At 41.1% G+C, this 18,924-nt stretch overlaps 1 protein-coding gene across 1 annotated transcript in view; it reads right to left on the bottom strand.

Annotated features, from left to right (window-relative positions):
- Positions 1–18,377, bottom strand: part of GLRA1 (glycine receptor alpha 1) — a 53,748-nt gene extending 35,371 nt beyond the window's left edge. Inside the window, exons 1-2 of the mRNA XM_027841933.1 lie at positions 18,299–18,377; positions 8,755–8,822 (exon numbers count right to left, since the gene is read on the bottom strand). Coding sequence (XP_027697734.1) covers positions 8,755–8,822; positions 18,299–18,377 — 147 coding nt within the window. The remainder of the gene's footprint in view (positions 1–8,754; positions 8,823–18,298) is intronic.
- Positions 18,378–18,924: the final 547 nt, after the last annotated feature.

Below are 18,924 nucleotides of genomic sequence, written 5' to 3'. Positions count from 1 at the left end.
GAAGGGCAGGTATGTGATAAAAGATAATGAATTCTGTTCTGGTCAGGTTGAGTTTTAGATGTCTATGGGACACGATGCTCAGCTCTCTTCTCTAAATCCTTATCTTCCTTCAAGGCTCTGCTTAGAAGCCACCTACTTTTGTGGCATCTTCCTTGATCCATCTCTTTAATTGTTAGTACTTGCTCACTCTAAAAATTATTTACTTATTTGTGTTTATGTTGCAACCCCCAGGAGAATGTAAGTCCTAGATGTCAGGGACTCTTTTTGTTTTGACTTTATGTTCCAAGGGCTCAGCACAATGCATTGCACATTCTAATTACGTGACTAATCACATTACACAAACAGTGTTGCCTCAGAGGTTGGACAAGGGAGCAGATCTGAATAGTTTTACAGACTCCAGGCCTAGGTTCTCTGCTTCCATTAAAAGGGTGCAATACTGCTTTACTGGCCTGAGTGTAGCAGCCAGAAATAGAAGCAGCTGTGCCCAACAGGAGAGCAGAGGTATAGTCTTGCCCAGAGATGATGCATGCTACAATTTATATGATTTATTTGTGTTCTGTCTGACAGATATAATAGGTACTTGGGTTTTTTTTTTTTTGATGAGGTGATTGGGGTTAAGTGACTTGCCCAGAGTCACACAGCTAGTAAGTGTTGTGTGTCTGAGGCCAGATTTGAACTCAGGTCCTCCTGACTTCAGGGCTGGTGCTCTATCCACTGCACCACCTAGCCACCCCTATAGTAGGCACAATTGAATTTAAGGGACCTTAGAATATTGGACATAGAATTTCAGAATTGGAAGGGCCTTAAGAACATTGTACCTGGAATGTCAGAGTTGTAAGGGACTTTAGAAGATATATAGGCCTAATTGGTCAAACAATAAAGGTTTAGATTGTGACTTGGTCAAGATTTTGGTGGGACTGAACTTGTCCTTTCATTGATGGAAGGAATTGCTAATTTCAAAACATCTTTTAGCAATGTAGATAGGTACTGGCTTGACAACTTATGGTTTTAGAGAGATGTCGAGGGTACTGAGATTTTGAATGTAAGGTACTGCCCCTCTTGATTTTGGACAATTTTGTTTGTAGAAATAGGTAGACACACAAATAGTTCTGAAGACTTGAGAAATAGGACCTCTGCTAAAAGAACTGAGAAGACCTTAAAGAGAACAGCTCTCATGTAAAAAATATTCACTGAAGGCAAAGATGGATCATTTCATAGATGCTAATTTCTATATAACTACCATAAGCTCTTTGAGGTTGAAAGCTGGGAAACCCTGGGAACTACAACTTTCTGATGACTATAAGAATATTATATGTAGTAATTTTGTGTTGTGTCTGACAGAAATGAGAATTTTGTTTCTCCCCCTGAAATAGAGGTGAGTCACTTCACATCAGGAGGCCTTGCTTTGAGGTGAAGAGACGGTGAATGCTTAGATTCCAAAGATAATAGAGAAGGAAGAAAAAGAGCAGAAGATCAGAAGAAGCAGCTGCTTTGACCAGACCTCAGTTGGGACCAGTTGAGAGGAGGAAGAAAGGTTTTGCATCTGCTGCTGGGAACTGTTCTGACTGGCAGAAGACAGGCTTTGCAGCTGCTGCTGAGAACTGATTTGACTGAAAGAAGATAGTTTTGTAGCTGCTGCTACTGGAAACTGTTCCGACTGGAAGAAGATAGGCTTTGCAGCAGCTGCTGGGAACTGATCTGATTCAATGAAAGCACTGCCATTTGAGAGAGAGCTGATTAGAATAATAGTATTTTTTTGTTTAGGCTAGGCAATCGGGGTTAAGTGATTGCCCAAGGTCACACAGCTAATGTCAAGTGTCTGAGGACAGATTTGAACTCAGGTCCTTTTGACTCCAAGGTCAGAGCTCTATCCATTGAATTACCTAGCTGCCCCAATATTAGTACTTTTGCTGGAATCTGGTTGGGAGGAAAATAATCCTCTGTTATGTGGAGACCTGGCTGGGGGAAGGAAAGACTAGGCTGCTTTACCTTTTTCTGCCATTTATATCTCAAAAGATGGAAACTCCTCAGAAGTTTATCTACTTTGCTTCTTATTGCCATTTGTGGTTTGGGGCAGAGAGGGCAACCGCTCAGAGCCCATTGAGTAGATTTGAATAGCTCTGACTTAAGGGAACTATTTTGCTGAGAGAACTAATGCTGCCTTAGAGGTTGTTTAAGTGGGCAGATCTGAATTGTTTTGTATGCTCCAGGACTAAGTTCTCTGTTTTTGCTGAAAGAGTATAATACTGCTAGCAGCCATGCCCAACAGGAGAGCAGAGAGAACCAGAAGAGGTATGGCCTTGGCCAGAAACTGATACATGTTACAAACTTTTCCTTAAAGATATAAAAGACACCAAGGCCTATAGTCCAAAGTTGTGAGTTGCCCTGGGCAACTTGTTCTTGCCTTCTTGTTTAATGTTTCATGGTTAAGAGTTAATGGTATCATCCTGGATGATTGGTGCAAATGGGAATCGTACTGGTGAAGGCTCAAGACTTACGGTTTTGAGTTGTATATAAATATTTCCACCATATCAGGGGTACCTCTAGAACTTTGGGAGTGACTTTAGTAATATGACTGCCTCTTCTGGGGAACCGCCCTAACCTGCCATTGTTAGTCCTGTTGGGATAAGTAAGTCCACCTCAGTTCACAGAAAGAGAAGACTTGAGGTTTGATGGCACACGTTGTAATACATAATTGATTTGCCCAGGGTGACTTAACAAGTGTATATTAGAAGTAGAACTTGGATCTAGATCTGCCCGACTCCAAAACCAGTTCTCTATTCATTGCAATACACTGCCCTTCACACAATGAAACTGGAAGAACTGGCATCTGAATCCAAGTCTTCTGACTCCAAGTTCAGTACTCTTTCTACTATCTCATGCTGTCTCTGAATGTGTCCTTGTAATATTCAATTTGACAAATATATATTAATTGCCCACTATCTGTCGAGAATAGTGTTAGTTGCTAATGTAGATAAAGGGTTTAGGTGACACATGGCCCCTGACTTAATGGAGTTCTTAATCTAGTAAGGGGATATAATACATTCATAGATGCATAGATACATATATGCAAATTACTAGAATACAAAATTATACATGGAGAAGTACTTAAGACAAGTATAGACAAAGAGCTGTGGGAAAAGGGAACACTATTATCACAGAATCATTGAATCTCAGAACTAGAGGTGACCTTTGAGGTTATCTAGTCTAAAGCCTACCTGGAGCTTATGATACACAATCAGTAAAGCGTTTATTTAGAGAATGAATGAATGAGCAAATCCATCTTTACAGTTGAGTGGCATCCATGTTTCCCAGCTAATGAATTAAAACACTAAAATACATTACACTTTCTTGTTGGGTGCTCAATCTCTTTATGTAGTAGCTGTTTTGCAGACCTTGAAGGATCAGTGTTTATATACCCAGAAGGAAGAATATGGGCAGCTGGTCAAATTATTTTCATATTACAAACTCATCCAGAATCCTGCAAATCATCCTGAGCCCCTCTGTGGCCAAACCACTATTTGAAATATGGGAAAAAAAAACATGTTGTGTTTGTTCCTACCTTGATCTCCAAAGCTAGTTGCTAGATGTCCACAATGGAGCTTGGTAAAGGAGTTTTTTCCAGTCTAGAAGTACCTGTGGCTAGGTGGTCCATTGGTTAGAGAGGGGGCAGAATGAGGCCACGTTCATAGTTTTTATCCATAGTTGGGCTAGTTAACTTTGCTATATTTGCTAGCTGTAGATTATACCTCTGGACACCTGTATCACCCTTGCATCTCACACAGAATCATAGAACTGTAGACTATCAAAGCTGGAAGGGTTTTAGAAAGCATCTAACCTAAGCCCTATCTACAATATCTTTGACAAATGGTAACCGAGTCTCTGCTTGAACAACTACAGTAATGGAGGGTCCATTGAAGACTGCATTTTGGACAACTCAATGTTCCAAAGATTTTCCTCCCAGCAAGCCAGCATTCATTACTCCTAGTTCTGAGTTTTGGGGGCAGAGTAAAAAAAGTCTACTTCCTTTTTCATATGATTTCTAAACTAACTCTGCATAAAGGGAAGTCTATAGGTAAGAATAACCCTGTACCCTCCAAGTGTAGGAAAGGGTGGGAATTTTAGTGGGGACCCCATATCCAGGAACTGGTTTTCAGCCCTTCCTCCAGCCTTCAGGTTTCAGTCAGCTACTGCCAGTCCTTGGGCATCTGACAAATAACTCTTTCCTCCAGATAGACCCTACCCCCTTAACCAAAGCCCTTATAGAACTTGATCCTATGGAATGGGGAAAGAGATTCCAGGGGCAGGATAGGAAGGAAAAAGAAGAAACAGGCAGGTGTCTAAAAACTAATTGGAGGGATAGGTAAACATGAAATAACAAGAACAATGACAGGTACCATGTTAATGGGAGGTGGGGTAGTGGTGGTAGTGGCAGCAAAATGACATATTGAATATTATAAGCTTGAGTACTGAGGATACCAAGAGTAAGGGAGAAATCAAGGTGGGGCATGTTTATCCCAAGAAGCCTTCCTGGAGGAGGTGGACCATGTCTGAAATTTATGAATAGAAAGGAAAGGAATTCTTGTGTATAATAAAATCATGGTACTTTGGACCTGAAAGGGACCATAGAGAGGATTCATTTGAACCCCTTTATGTTATGGAAGAAGAAGAAGAGGCACATAAAAGCAAGTGACTTTCCCAAAGTCGAACAGTGACAGAGTTAGAACCCAGGTCTCCTTTTTTCTTGTCAGTCCTGCATGCCATATGATACAGCATACTGCCTTATATATGAGTGACAACAGACAAATTATCAGGGAGAGAAAGAATGCTTTCAAACCCACTCTTCCCATAAAATAGAAGACCCCTCTCTCCCCTGGATTGCCTTTAATGAATGCAGAGAAAACCACAGCACCTCCAGAGCTCTGATCATCTTCAATTTCTCTGTCTTAAGATGGTTAAGTTTTTTTCCTGGGCATGGCCTCCTTTGTGCCCCTCATAAATTGGTTCTATCTGTTATCAATATTTCCTAATTTCTCCTGAAGAGGTTCTGAGTCTTGTACAATAATGTGCAATTTCCATTTTTAATAACATTTCAGCTATTGGGAATGACTGTCTTGCCTTAGCTATTGTGTACATTTCAGAGGTAATCTCTCTCCATCCCCAGATTCTTGTTTCTCTTTGTTATTCAGAGAGCTACTTCTTTCCTGGAGGTTCCTACTCAATATGAGAGAAGAGGAGGGAAAGGGCAGGATGGGTCTCAGAGCTATGCTCACATATCAGTCCAGTCAAACTACACCTGGGGCTAGTTTTCATCAGGGGCTGCCACCCCCCACCCCAAGTCTTGAACAACTTGAACCAACCCTTTCTACATCCTGTGGGAACACAAACAGACAAAGGAGTCCCCAGCAGGGGTTCTTTCTTTTTCTAGGACACAAAAGAGTAACCTCCTTTCCTAAATGGAAGCACACACTTAGATCCTGTTCTAACTAAAGGCAGTTAAATGGCACAGTGGATAGAGCCCTGGGCATAGAGTCAGGAAGATGTGAGTTCAAATCCAGCCTTTGTGGGTGCATTGCCTTTCTTTCTCCCTGACCCATAGATAATCCAGGGGCAGAGCCCCTAGAGCTCCCTCTAAGCTCCCGAAAGCTCCCTCACTTTATCTACACACAGAAGTAGAACTCTGCCATCAATCCCCAATAAAGCTGAGACACCTGAATCAGGCTGGGGAATCCCTCCCCATGTCAATTTGTTGAATTGTTGGCTATAGTTCGTTGAACTGTTGACTGTGTATAGATAGGGTAGCCCTTCAGTGGTGTTATTCTTGGATGGGAGCTGGGACTGCTGTCTAGGTGCGGCTCCAGGAGTGAATGAATGAAAAAAGATTTACTAAGTGCTTTCTATGAGCCAAGTGCTAAATGCTGGGGACACAAATAGAAAAGCAAGAGGATTCTTGTTTTTAAGTAGCTCACATTGTGCTAGGGGAAAACAAAGCACATAGGAGGTTTCAGCTTCACATCAGATGGAAAGGCCTTGTGGTCTTATAGTACGAGGCACATAGCAATGCATCATCTTTAGTGTCATTTCCATTACTAAACTACATCCATTTTTGATGTTGAGCCATTTGGTTGTGCCAAGGCCTTGGCTGGTGAGAACTTCCTTTCAGACTTTGTGGCTTCTAAGGAGTTGGGAGATGCGGCATCTGCAGAAGCAGTTGCCATGTTCATTTCAAAAAGAGTTGTTCCCTTAGTCAGGAGTTCTTGGCCTGGGGTACGTGATCTTGTCTTTTCTTTTTAAAATATATTTTGATATCTATTTCAATAGAATCGGTTTCTTTTGTAATCCTATATATATTTTATTTTATGCATTCAAAAACATTATTTTGAGAATGGGTCCAGTGGCTTCTGGACTGTCATGCCCAAATGTTCAAGAAACCTCTGGCCTAGCTGATTTCCGTGGGAGTGAATTGGGAGCAGGACCAGTGGTGTAAAGGAGCTGTTGTTCTTGTGCTTCTTGGGCTTGCTTGCCCATTGGTAGCAGCTGATGAACAGTTGGCATTGGTGGTGGCAGGGATGGTGGGTCCCTTCTCCTCAGGAGTTGCTCCCCTGGATGATGGCTGTGGTTGTCTGGAAGCAGGGTTAGTGACCTGGGTGGGGAGTACTGAGGTATGGGAGGGTGTTTACAAGCTGTCAGTGTTCCTGAGTCAGATTCTCTGCTAAATAATTACAAGTAGCAGAACAGTTAGGAAGGCTCTGGGGTCTTAGGACCTCTACCCAAAAGCAGTGTCAGAAATATAGGATATCCCAAAAGTCTTAGTCCAGTTTTAAACTTTAAGAGCTTAAATTATTAGAGGGGAGGTATGATAGCTTAAAATTGCATTAAAACTTTTGGGACACCCTATACTGAGTCTCTAATCTAACTCTGATGGGGACACTAAAGAAACTTGCTTCTTTGCATATGGGCACAATATTCAAATATAGTTTGAGAGAGACAAAACCATTTACTGAAGGTAGGGGTTTGTTGTTAATAATAATAGCTAGTATTTATATAGTGCTTTACAAATATTAACCCATTTTATCCTTACTACAACTTTGGGAGGTAGGTGCTTTTATCCTCATTTTATAGATGAGGAAACTAAGGCAAACAGAGGTTAAGTGATTTGTGCAGGGCCGTTAGCTAGAGTTAGGCTAGATTTGAACTTTGATCTTCCTGATTCCAGGTCCAGCACCCTATTCACAGCACTACTTAGCTGTCTCGCTGTTGTTATTCTTTTGTTTTAGAATCCCCAGCACCTAACAGAGGGCCTTGCACTTGACAGAAGGGACTTAATATCCACTTGCTGGATTGGGTTGAGAAGAGGGCTACATGGACTGAAATTATCATCTTCACTCTGATTCGGCTAAGCTATGCTGAACAAGCCAGTGCCCTCATTAGAAGAGACTTACGAGACATTCAGGTTTTAAGAAATTTACTTTCTGGTTTAGAAAAGTTAAAGAATAAGTTCTCACTAGAGCAGAGTTTGTTGAAATGGCCTGAATTTTTTCCTTGAAGTTGGATATTCAGAGACAGGACAATTTGTAAGCAGACTGATTTTTGCACACAGGCTGTACCATTGGAATAACTTGCTGATTCAGCAGTGTCTGTGCGCTGGGGGGTGTGAGTGGGTAAGGCATGATGGTGAATTGGTTGTTTCCAATCCTGATTTGAGGTTGTCTCTAACACTAGAATCATGGACTGGAACCATTGACAATTTGCAGCTACTTCAATGATCACTTGGATCAATAGTTCATCACTGCAGCTCCATGCTCAACTTAGAAATGTCAAAGAAACAGGATATTTCTATCAATGTAGCTGAATATTGTATTACCTTATTGAACTTTCAGTCCAACTTCCTGGCCATAAGGTCATAGGATTTAGAGAGATTTACAGAGTCACAAACTGAGTCTTAGAGAGAAAAAAGGACTTGGCCAGGGCCACACAGAGAGTGAGTAGCAAACCAAGGATTTGTACTTAGATCTGCTGACTTCAGATTCAACATTCTTTCCCTAGACCAGGGGTGGGGAACCTGTGGCCTCGAGGCCACATGCGGCCCTCTGAGTTCTCAAGTTCAGCCCTTTGACTGAATCAGACCACATTTGAAGACTTAGATGTTCACATGTGGCCTCGAGGCCCAGGTTCCCTACGTCTGCCCTATACCGTGAGCTCTTTTTCACATGAGCAATTATATAGCCATGTCTCTACCATACTGCATGTTGGCATTTTAATGTTTGAACCACAGTGTAAGACTTTACATTTTCTTCTCCTTAAGTTTGGTAGCTTTGACCCATTGTCCCAACTTGTCAAGATCTTGGTGGAGATCTATTTTGTTATTTGGCATATAATCTATTCCTCCAAGTTTCATCTCGTTCACATAACTGATAAATATGCCATTTATCCTTTTATCCAAGTTATTGATGAAAGTGTTGAACAGGTCAAGATCAATGTGAAAACCCTATTGGAGTCCACTCTTCAATAACTTTTGATTCTCTGTTTCATCTTGTGTTAATGAATGCACATCCCAAGTTAGCCCCTGGTACTCTCTACCTGGTACTTTCTACAGGACAAAAAAGAAAAAAAAGTGATGCCCATCAGGAAAGCAGCAGGGAAGAATTGCAGGTAGTTAAGAAGGAGAGGAATCCCAAGACCACCTAAGGAGGCTTCATGTTAGTAAGACATACTGCATATATTGAGAAACAGCAAGAACTTTATATAACTCACCATAGTTGTTTCAGCAATGGAGCCAAAACTGTTGATGAAAATGTTGCAGCTCACATTGACTGGGGGACCTGAAAGGCAAGAAAGATAGAAGTTAGTGTTCTACCCCAGGGTTGCCAACCCAAATGATGACTCCACAACCTTGTGAAGCCCTACAGGGCAGGGCTCCTTAGCCTAGCAATCAAGGCCTCAAGGACCTTGTGTCTAGCTCTCTTGTCTTATCTTATACTAACAATCTTTAACATTCTATGATCTCTGTTCTAAGGTATCTTCCAGTTTTAAAATTCTTTCTTGTATATTCTACTTTTCATTTTTGACAGTTTATGTTCTATAAGTCATGTTCTAGATCAAATTTTTTGTTTTATGGTTTAAGGTCTCTTCCTTGTATTTTATGAACTATGACTCAGTGATATTTTTTCTAGATTATAAGCTCCATGAAGCCAGGATTCATGATTTTTTTCTTTTATCTCTTACTTCTAAGCCTAGTAATCTGCAAGAGAGTAGGTGCTCATATTATTAAATTTGTTCTATCCTTCAGACTGGGACCTTCTCCTTAGGTGGTCTTGGGATTCCTCTCCTTCTTAACTACCTGCAATTCTTCCCTGCTGCTTTCCTGATGGGCATCATTTTTTTTTTCTTTTTTGTCCTGTAGAAAGTACCAGGTAGAGAGTACCAGGGGCTAAATTGGGATGTGCATTCATTAACGCAAGATGATTCATTACCCCACCATATGGTCCCTTCCCCAAACTCCATCAGCGGCTGCCTCCTAATTTGTGGCTGAAATGCAGTCATGCTGCAGAATTTGGAGGCCATTTTGGGAATCATGACGTTCTTCTGCTGAACTTATGAACTGCAGTGGATTGCTTATGATGAGGTTGATGGGAATTGCCTGAAGAGGAAATGGGGGTGAATCTTAAGGATTGTCAACAAGCCTTTTGTATTCCCTAGAGGTACAGGGGAACAGAGGCTGGGCTAGGAATACAAGAAAAGCCTCTGTTTTAGCTCAAACATTATTTAGGGAGATAAAACACACATACTTAAATCAATAAGCCTTTATTCATTTCTTACTATGTATCAGGTAACATGAAAAGTGCTAAGAATTCAGAGAAAAAGCAAAAACAGTACAGGATCTTACATTCTAACGAGGAAGACAAGAGGTATGAGTAGAAGTATGTATAAGATAACAGAGTAGATACAAGATAACTTTTTAGAAGGGAAGGTATTTAGCAACTGGGGTGAAAAGGAGCAGGAAACTCCTCCTGCAGAAAGTGACACTTGAACTGAGTCCTTAAGGAAGCCAAGTATTCTAAGAGGTAGATGTGAGTAGAGCTTTCAAAGCATGGTGGGAAGCCAGTGCAAAGTCATGGAGATGGGAGATGGAGGAAGCATCCTATGTGAGGAATAGCAACAAAGTTAATACCATGGGATTGTAGATTGTAGAGTGGAGTAGTGTGTAAGAAGCCTAGAAAGACAGGAAGGGACCAGATTATGAAAAACTTTAAATGACAGAGAAGTTTATGTTTTAGCTTAGTGGTAATAGGAGCAGCTAGGTGGTGCAGTGGATAGAGAGCTGGGCCTGGAATCAGGAAGACTCATCTTTATGAGTTCAAATCCAGCCTCAGACACTTAGGAGATGGATGACTCTGGGCAAGTCACTTAACCCTGTTTGTCTCAGTTTCCTCATCTGTAAAAAGAACTGGAGAAGGAAATGGCAAACCACTCCAACATCTTTGCCAAAATAAACCCCAGATGGGGTCATGAAGAATTGGACACAACTGAAAAATGACTAAAGAACGACAATAAGGAACCATTGGAATTAATGAGTAGGTAGGTGGCATAGCCAGATCTGCTCTTTAAGAAAATAACTTTGATAGCCATGTGAAAGATGGAGTGGACTGGAGAGAGGCTATTGGTCAACAATACAGCCACAGAGTGATGGGGCTAAAATAGGCTGGTGGCCACATGAGTAGAATTTATTGTGTTGTGGAAATAGAAAGAACAAGACTGGGTAATTGATTGGATACACAGTGTATATAAGGGCAGGGTGGGTCAGGGAAGAAAAAAGGTAAAAAATGTACACAATCACTTTAGTATATATTTAAAAGGAATAATAAGTTGTATGTAATAGATTTGCAGTTTCATGTGCAATCATCTTTTTTTCTTACACTATGTTGTACGCCTGTTTTATTCCGTAAGTTAAAAATAAAATAAATAAAAATTTAAAAAGGATGATATGTCAGAGATGATAATGAGGTTATGAATTTGGGTAACTGCAAGGCTGGTGGTATCCTTGACAGTAATAGAGGTTCAGAAGAAGGGTGGATTCTTGGGGAAAGATAACGAGTTTTATTTTGGACATATTGAGCTTGAGATGTCTCAAGATGAGACATTCAGTTTGAAATGTCCAATAGGCAGTTCATGATTTGGCACCAGAGCTCAGGAGAGGAACCAGGGTTGGATGTAGATCTGGGAGTCATCTGCTCCAGAGCACTTGAAGCAAAGTTGACCTGAGGAGCTTCTCCTCAGGTTGTAGGATGATTGTTTAATAACATAGTTTATTAATTTATAATAACATAATTAATAAAATTATTATTTGATTAATCAATTAAATTAATTGGTTGATAATTAACAAAAATAATTATCAAATTTAATGAATAATTAATAATAGCATAATTGATTAATAACATAGGATTGTTGTTAAAATTAAAAACAAGACAGTGTGTAGATAATGTAGAATTGCTGCAGGAATTTGGAGAGATCACTGTAGGTTGGAAGTCAGGGAAAACTTTTTGGAAGAAGCAGTAATTGAAAAGTAGTAATTGGAGTCATGGAGCTGGGCCTTCAAGGAGGAAGGGTAGGATTTGGAAAGGCCAACAAAAGGGGAAAGCTGTTTTAAACATGATGTGAGCTTGGTGCCCAAAGTTTTGTATCAAAAGGTTAGGACTTAAGGGATTGGGGCAGACAGCTCCACTGGGAAGTGGAAGGGCTCTGAAAGGGAAGTTAGTAAAATGGAAACTGTCAGAGGTGGAGGGACCTTAAGACATAGAATATTAGTGTCGGGAGGAAACTTAGAGACCATTTAGTCTCATTTTTATAGAGAAGCAAATTGAGGCCAGAAGAGGGAAGTAGTTAGCTGAGTTTACATGGCAAGTTAGTGGCAGATCTGAACTAGAACCAAGATCTCTGGACATCAGTTCTTTTTCTATGAAATTTAAAGAGGATTCTAGAGGCCTATGGGGGTTTGTGTGGACCATTTATGTTCCTTCTTGTATTAGCAGGATGAGATGTGGGAATCTGGTCTGTTCCAACTGACAATCTATGTCAAAACAGCCTCTGGCTATCATTCAAACTCTGCCAAAGCTATGCTCTACAGTGGGAAGGGCCCTTGAGATTTACATTTTACATAGGAAGTAGCAAGCACAGAGAGGGAAAATGATTCAATTCAATTCAATAAATGTTTATTAAGTGCCTACCATGTGCCTGCCAGGCACCGTGCTTTGGGGATTCAAAGTAAAGCAAAGTTAGTGGTGGGGTGAGGAGGACTCTAGATCACCTGGTTCCCGACTAGTGTTCTTTTGTCAGGGAGGTGCCTCTAGGAAACTAGAGGCATTAATTTTCTCTCTCCCAAGCAATCTGAGCCTTTTGTCTTCACAAAGAGCCCCCTTCATTTGCATTAAGATACCCTCGTGAGTTACTACCAGTTTCTTTGAACCCCACCCCAAGAGTGTCTGATTGTCTGCTTGTGACTGGATCTTGATTTATGTATGGGAAAGGAAGCTAGTAAACCAACCCCATGGGGAGGTACAGTTCATTGAAATAAATCTGAAATTAAATTATACCAAAGAAAATTATAAACCGTCAGCCTTTGGCCAAAGGATAATGTGTAGATTTCATTAAAAATTAAAGTTTAATTTTGCTTCTGTATATGCATTTGTGTTAGGGTGGGGCCCCTGGGCCTGAAAGGCTTTCTGAAGGGCTGCCAGGATCTGTAGGAGCTACACTCTTCTTCTCACCTGGCCTGCCTCACTGAATTGAAGCTGACCAGTGATTAATCGTTCCTTGGAATTTTCAACCTCCTACCCTGTGCTAATCAGAGAATGGCACCAAGAGTCAGGGTCAAGAGCTAGGTGACAGAGAGAGTAGAGAGAGTAGTGGGCCAACATCAAGGGTTGAGAAGACACAGACAGCATCTTCAGAAGATCGTAGCATTTCAGAGAAAAGGAATCTTAAAAGTATAGCATGTTAGAGCAGAAAGGGACCCTTAGCATAAAGAGCATCCTAGTTAGAAGGGACCATAGAATGTAGAATGTCAGAACTGGGAGAAAACTTCTAACACAGAATGTAAGAACTAGAAGGAACCCAAGAACATAGACTAGCAAGATTTAGATATCTGCTCACCCTAACCCTCATTTTACACTTGAGGAAACAGAGTCAGAGAGGTGACTTGACTTGCCCAAGGTCTCACAACAGTAGTATTGAGGTCAGAACTTGAACCCAGGTCTCCTAACTTGTTCCACTAAAATGAGCTGCCTCCCTTAGATCTGACTATCATTTGAAGTATACTATATAGACAGGACATTTCAGGAAAGTCTTGGAGAATGATGGGGGAGAGAGAGAGAGAGACAGAGAGAGAGAGAGAGAGACAGAGACAGAGAGAGACAGAGAGAGAGAGAGAGACAGAGAGAGGTGAGCAAATATTAGGAAAGCTGTTACCAGTCAACAAACCCTGGGGCCAGGTCTTGGACTAGAGCCAAGAGAAAAGCCAAGGAAGGCGCCTGGAATCCCAAATCAATTAGGCAGGTTTAGAGGAGCGGTCCTTTTCAGAGAAGCATCTCTTAAGCTGCATATAGGGAATCCTATAACTAGCTTGGTTGGAGTTAGGCTGTTGGGGGAGGAGAACACATCATTCCAAAGACATGGGAGAGATCAGGGCTGCTGGGCTCTGCACAGCTGTTTGTCAATGGCTGTAGCAAAATCTATATCCTGGCCTTTTTGCCTCACCTAGATTTGCTACAGATCTCAAAGGGAGAAAACCTGTTATGGGCCTTATAAAACATTTTGGTGGTGGTCTAGGGCCTGGTGGTGAGACAGGAATAGAAGACGGTTCAGTAATCTCCATGCTCTGATGTTTATGGGCATGTAAGAACTAGAAGGGACTTTAGGGATGACCAGATACAGCACCCCTATCCTTCATTTTTAGGCTCAGGGAAGGGGAGTGACTTGCCCAAAGTCATCTATTGCTGTTGTTCATCCCTTGTTATTGAAGAGGACCAATAACATGGCAGGTGATGGCTTGGCTTGCTAGTGAATTGGATTTAAATGAAGCAGAATTGCACAAAGTCATAAGCTTCACTCTCTCTTCCTGAGTCATTGAAGTCCAGTGGCAGGACAAAAGTCAAGATGACTGGTGATGGCCTGGGATTTGATGAATGACCTTGACATCTTTGATGTCTGACCAAGCTGCAAGTACTCCACGGTGCCTGCTTCAGCTGCCTTCATGGTTGTTGGAACAAATTGCTCTCATCTGCCCATTCTGTTGGGAGAAGTCATTACATACTTGGGGTAGACATCCCCCTAACTCACTGACAAGTTTGAGTTCAGTTACCCTCAACCTGATTTAACCCATCTACCTAGATGATTTTACTGGAGGATGGCTGTTGCCCATAAAACTCTTCTTGGAGCCACAGGTGAGAGTTGGGTGACAGGTAGACACCAAAGGTGGGTGATCAGCCCTGAAAAAGGCTTGGCAAGTCCTCACACCAGAGGTGCTAGTCCTTCTGAATACCCCATACACCCCCAAAGCCATCAAATGAGTTAGTGGTAGAGTTGGGGACAAAATCTCAAATTTCTCGATTCTTAATTAAGGGCTCTTTCCATGACACAACACAGCATTAAGTGAAGCATAACCCCCATCCCAACCTGCCTTCTAACTACTTCATCTCCTAGAATCAGACTCTTCAAGCCAGAAGGAAGCCCAGAAGTCATCAGTTCAATCTATGACGCCATGCTATAATTTCCTCTACCTCTTTCCTGACTGGTAGCTATCCAACCTGTGGTTAAACACGTCCACCAAGGTGGGATCCCAATATCTCCAGTGATAGTTGATAGAACAGAATATTTAATCGTTAGGAAGAATTCTTTATATTAAAATCTGTGAGGTGTAGAGGGGGAGAATATCTGTCTCCTTGACCCCTGATCCCCCTCCCCCATCTGTTCCCTGGTCTCCTTGACAGAATGAACCTGTAGTATTCAGTATGTACCAAAGATTTAGCCTAGCTTCTGGACAATATCATGGGCTTGAGTAGGTGCCAAGAATGAGGGTTTCCATTTTATTAGCTTTAAGAAAGAGAGACCAGCTGCATCATCTCATCTGCTGCTTCAAGCTATTTAAATTAGGCTCTACCCTATTGTTTCCTTCTCACCAGAGCAAACAGACTTGGATTCAGAAGCCCTGACTTTGAGTCCTGCCTCCAGCAATGTATAAAACCCAAAGGAATAAATGTCTAATGGTACAATTTCAGACACTACCAGGGATGATATTTTGGGGCAAAGGGGCAATTCAGAAGCCCTTGAATTACTCCCTTTATAGGCATACAATCTGTCCTGGCATCAGGGAAGGAGTTTCTAGGGAAAGGCACTGTACAAATTCAAGGTCAAAAGAAACTGATTCTTTTGAGCTCCCTTTCTCCTCTTAGCCTGTCTCTTAGAGACATTCCATAGATTCATAGACTGTCAGAGCTAGAAATGACTTTGGAATGTAGAATGTCAAATTCAAAAAGCCCCTTACAGGTCATTCAATACACCTCCCCCCCCTTTTTTTTACAGATGTCTAGAGAAAGGAAATGGTTTGCTCAAGGTCACACATAAAGTAAGAAGCAGAATCAGGATTCAAACCCAGGTCTTCTGACTCTAGATATAGTACTTTTACCCCTATACTATGTCAAAGATCAGAGACAGAAGGTCATTAAAAAAGTCAGGTCTGAATAGTACCTTACAAACTAGCACATAGATTGTCAGAGCTAGAAAGGACTTCAGAACATTGAATATCTGATAGATTATTAAATATGGAGTCTGGATACCTAAGAGGCCTTCTCATCTACATTTCCTCTTTGCTCCAATACATCCTTAATACTAATATCAGACTAATATCCCTTATATCTTCATTTATTTGTGTCATTACTCAGCTCAAATATCTTCAGCTCCCTATTTCCTTCTTCAATGGACATGTAATTTCATTGACTCAGTGAGTATTTCTACCAACTGAACAAATTACAGTCCATTCATACCTTCCATTCTGTGTAGTTGTAACCCATATTCTCTTATCAATCCTCCACAGAGGGTCTACCCAATGTACCCAAAGTCTTTCCTTTAGGATCTTTCTATATTTTACGGTTACCTGTTTTCTCAACATGTGACCAGTCCACCTCTTTTTGTAATCCTACATTTTCTTCCTGATGATATCTCTTTAAAGCATTTCTTGAACAGGGGAAATATATTGCCCATATTTGTGCCCACCAAGAATCTTTCCATTGTCATTTGGGTCATTCACAATTGATTTACTAATTCAATGGATTTGTCATTCAACTGTATGTTAGTCTCATTTTCATCCATTTGGTTTCTCCCATATGAATTGTTAGATCTATCTCCTGATTAATTTTGGGTCTCATTGGTGAGGCCTGTAATATCCTGATGCTTAATATAATCAACACAATATTATCTAAATAAAAAAGAAACTAGAAAACCTCAGTGTTTCTAGGAAGTCTTTTTCCATTAGAACCTTAGGAGCCTAAATTTAGAGCTAGAAAACAGTCCTTAGAGGTCATTCTCCAGTTTTATAAATGAGGAAAGATTAAGTGATTTGCCTAAGGTGATACAGTTATACAGATAATAAGTAGCAAAGTCAGGATTTCAACCCTGGTTCTTTAACTCCAAATCCAGTTTTCTTTCTTTCTCTCCTTTTTTTTAACGTGTGTGCGCGCGTGTGTGTGTGTGTGTGTGTGTGTGTGTATGTGTGTGTGTGTGTGTGGCACAGGTATTATAGCATAGTGGAAAGTGCTCTAACTCTGAAGTCAAAAAAATACAAGAATCTATGTTCGAATCTTATTTCTGATGCTTATTACCTGTGTGACCATAGGCAGGTCACATAACCTCTTTGGGCCTCAGTTTTTTAATCTGTAAAATGAGTGGGTTGGACCGGAGAGGGTCCAGCCTCTAGTTGACCCCAGAATGGCCCTAGAGGCCTAATTTAATTTTCTAGCTCCAAGTCTATGATGCTATGATACAATGATGATCTTTTGTTTATATTACTGTTACTTCCCAGTTACCCTCCCCACCAATAGAGCCTCCCTTATAATGTAGAAGTATACTATATAGTTAATCGTATATAAGTATAATAAAACAAATCAACGCATTGTCCAAAGCATGCTCCATTCTGCACCAACAATCCGCCACCTTTCTGCTGAGAGTTAGGAGGCATGTTTCACATCAGTCCTCTGAAGTCACTATTAGTCTCCAGTGCTCTCCATTGCTCCTTCAATGACAGTGATGAGCACTTTTAGTGAGCATACATCTCTATGGTTTATGTCTAGAATGATGTATATACTCAGAGGGTCATTGAACAAAATTACCTCCATAGTTGTAGAGATCTTGCATTATCAAGGAATTCTCATTGTCAATCAAACAAAATTCAAACTTTTTTGTCTGACATTCAAAGCTCTCTATAAGCCAGTTCCATCTTTGCATTCTGTCTTAATCTTCTGTTGCTTTTCTTCACGCCATCAATGCTCCAGCCAAACCATATTAATTTTGGTTCCCCAAACACATTCTGGGTGTCCCTGCCTCTTTGCCTTTGTTCATGTTTTTCCCTTTGACTGGTATTTCCCTTTTCCTCTTTACCTGCTGAGTTTTCACTCATCCTTTAAATGCCACTTCCACCATGGAGTCCTCTCTAAACTCTCAGTTGGTTAAGATCTTTTCCCTATTCAGATTTTATATAGCACATTGTATTATGCATTTCTAATGCACTTAATCATACAATATTTTATTACACTTTTTTTGAGTTTGTGTTTTTTCTCCAATATCAACATGAGGAAAGAGACGATGTCTTGTTTAAACTTTGATCTCCCTTAGCACCTAACACAGTGCCCTCTTCACATCGTAGGCACTTAAATATTTATTTAAAGTTTGAATGAGTGAACATAGACTGTTCAGGCTGTAAGGGATATTAACAAATAGAACATGGAATGTTAGAGTTGGGGGGGACATCAAAAATAGAATACAGGACATAGAGTTTTAGAACTTGAAGGAACTTTAGAAAATAGAATATCCCAGCTAGAATGGTCCCTAAAGAGCATTGGGTTCAACCTGATTTTACAGAAGAAGACACTGAGGCCCAGAGAGGTGAAATGTGCTACAGAGAGCTAGGGTTAAAATCTAGGTCTCTTGATTCTTAGTACTGGGCTCTGTCCATTACAACAAAAGACTTCAATAACACAAAAGGGAAAAGGGTAAGGGGGTCAGGTGGAGAAAAAGGGAGGGGATTATGTACCTTTAAAATTAGGTCTGATCCTGGCATCATATCCTGAGGTTCTCCCCATCAGTTTATCCAGAAAATCCGAGGGAGACATAGGCTTGGGTGCGGAACGGGCCGCAGCCTCAGCTTCCTTGGAAGCAGCCAGACTGGGGGAGGAGAAAGGAAAAGAAAGATTAGTTACCAAAGTGCCCCCACTTTGCTAGGGGTGTTTCCCTAGAGGCCTATTCCACAGCTAAGAGATGTGACACATACTTCTCCGGCTTCTTAATAAGGAAAGCCCCAGCTAAATTGTTTACCCAGCCCAAACATCACCCTGCAGAAGGTCCCGGCAGCTGGCCAAGCGCTTGAGAGATGACGATCAGACAGAAGCTGCTGACTAATTTAGGGACAGATCCCTGGGGTCTGGAGGAATCACAGCTGTGATCTCAGCTCCTAAATCCCCATGGAGGCTGAGGTTGGAAAATTAACCTTCTGCCTGCCAGATTTCTAGTTACCTGGCTCTCTCCATGTGCTCTCCTCCCTTTGGTATTCCAGACATCAAGGTCTAGCTAAAGTCTCACCTCTATGTACTCTCATGAATACTCCTCCTTCCCTATTATCAAAGCACATACACAGCAACACACACACACACACACACACAC

This window comes from Vombatus ursinus, unplaced genomic scaffold, assembly GCF_900497805.2.
Source record: "Vombatus ursinus unplaced genomic scaffold, bare-nosed wombat genome assembly UNPS02014863.1, whole genome shotgun sequence".
NCBI classification, from domain to species: domain Eukaryota; kingdom Metazoa; phylum Chordata; class Mammalia; order Diprotodontia; family Vombatidae; genus Vombatus; species Vombatus ursinus.
The sequence above is the reverse complement of the archived record's forward strand: the minus strand, read 5'-3'. Positions and strand labels throughout refer to the sequence as shown.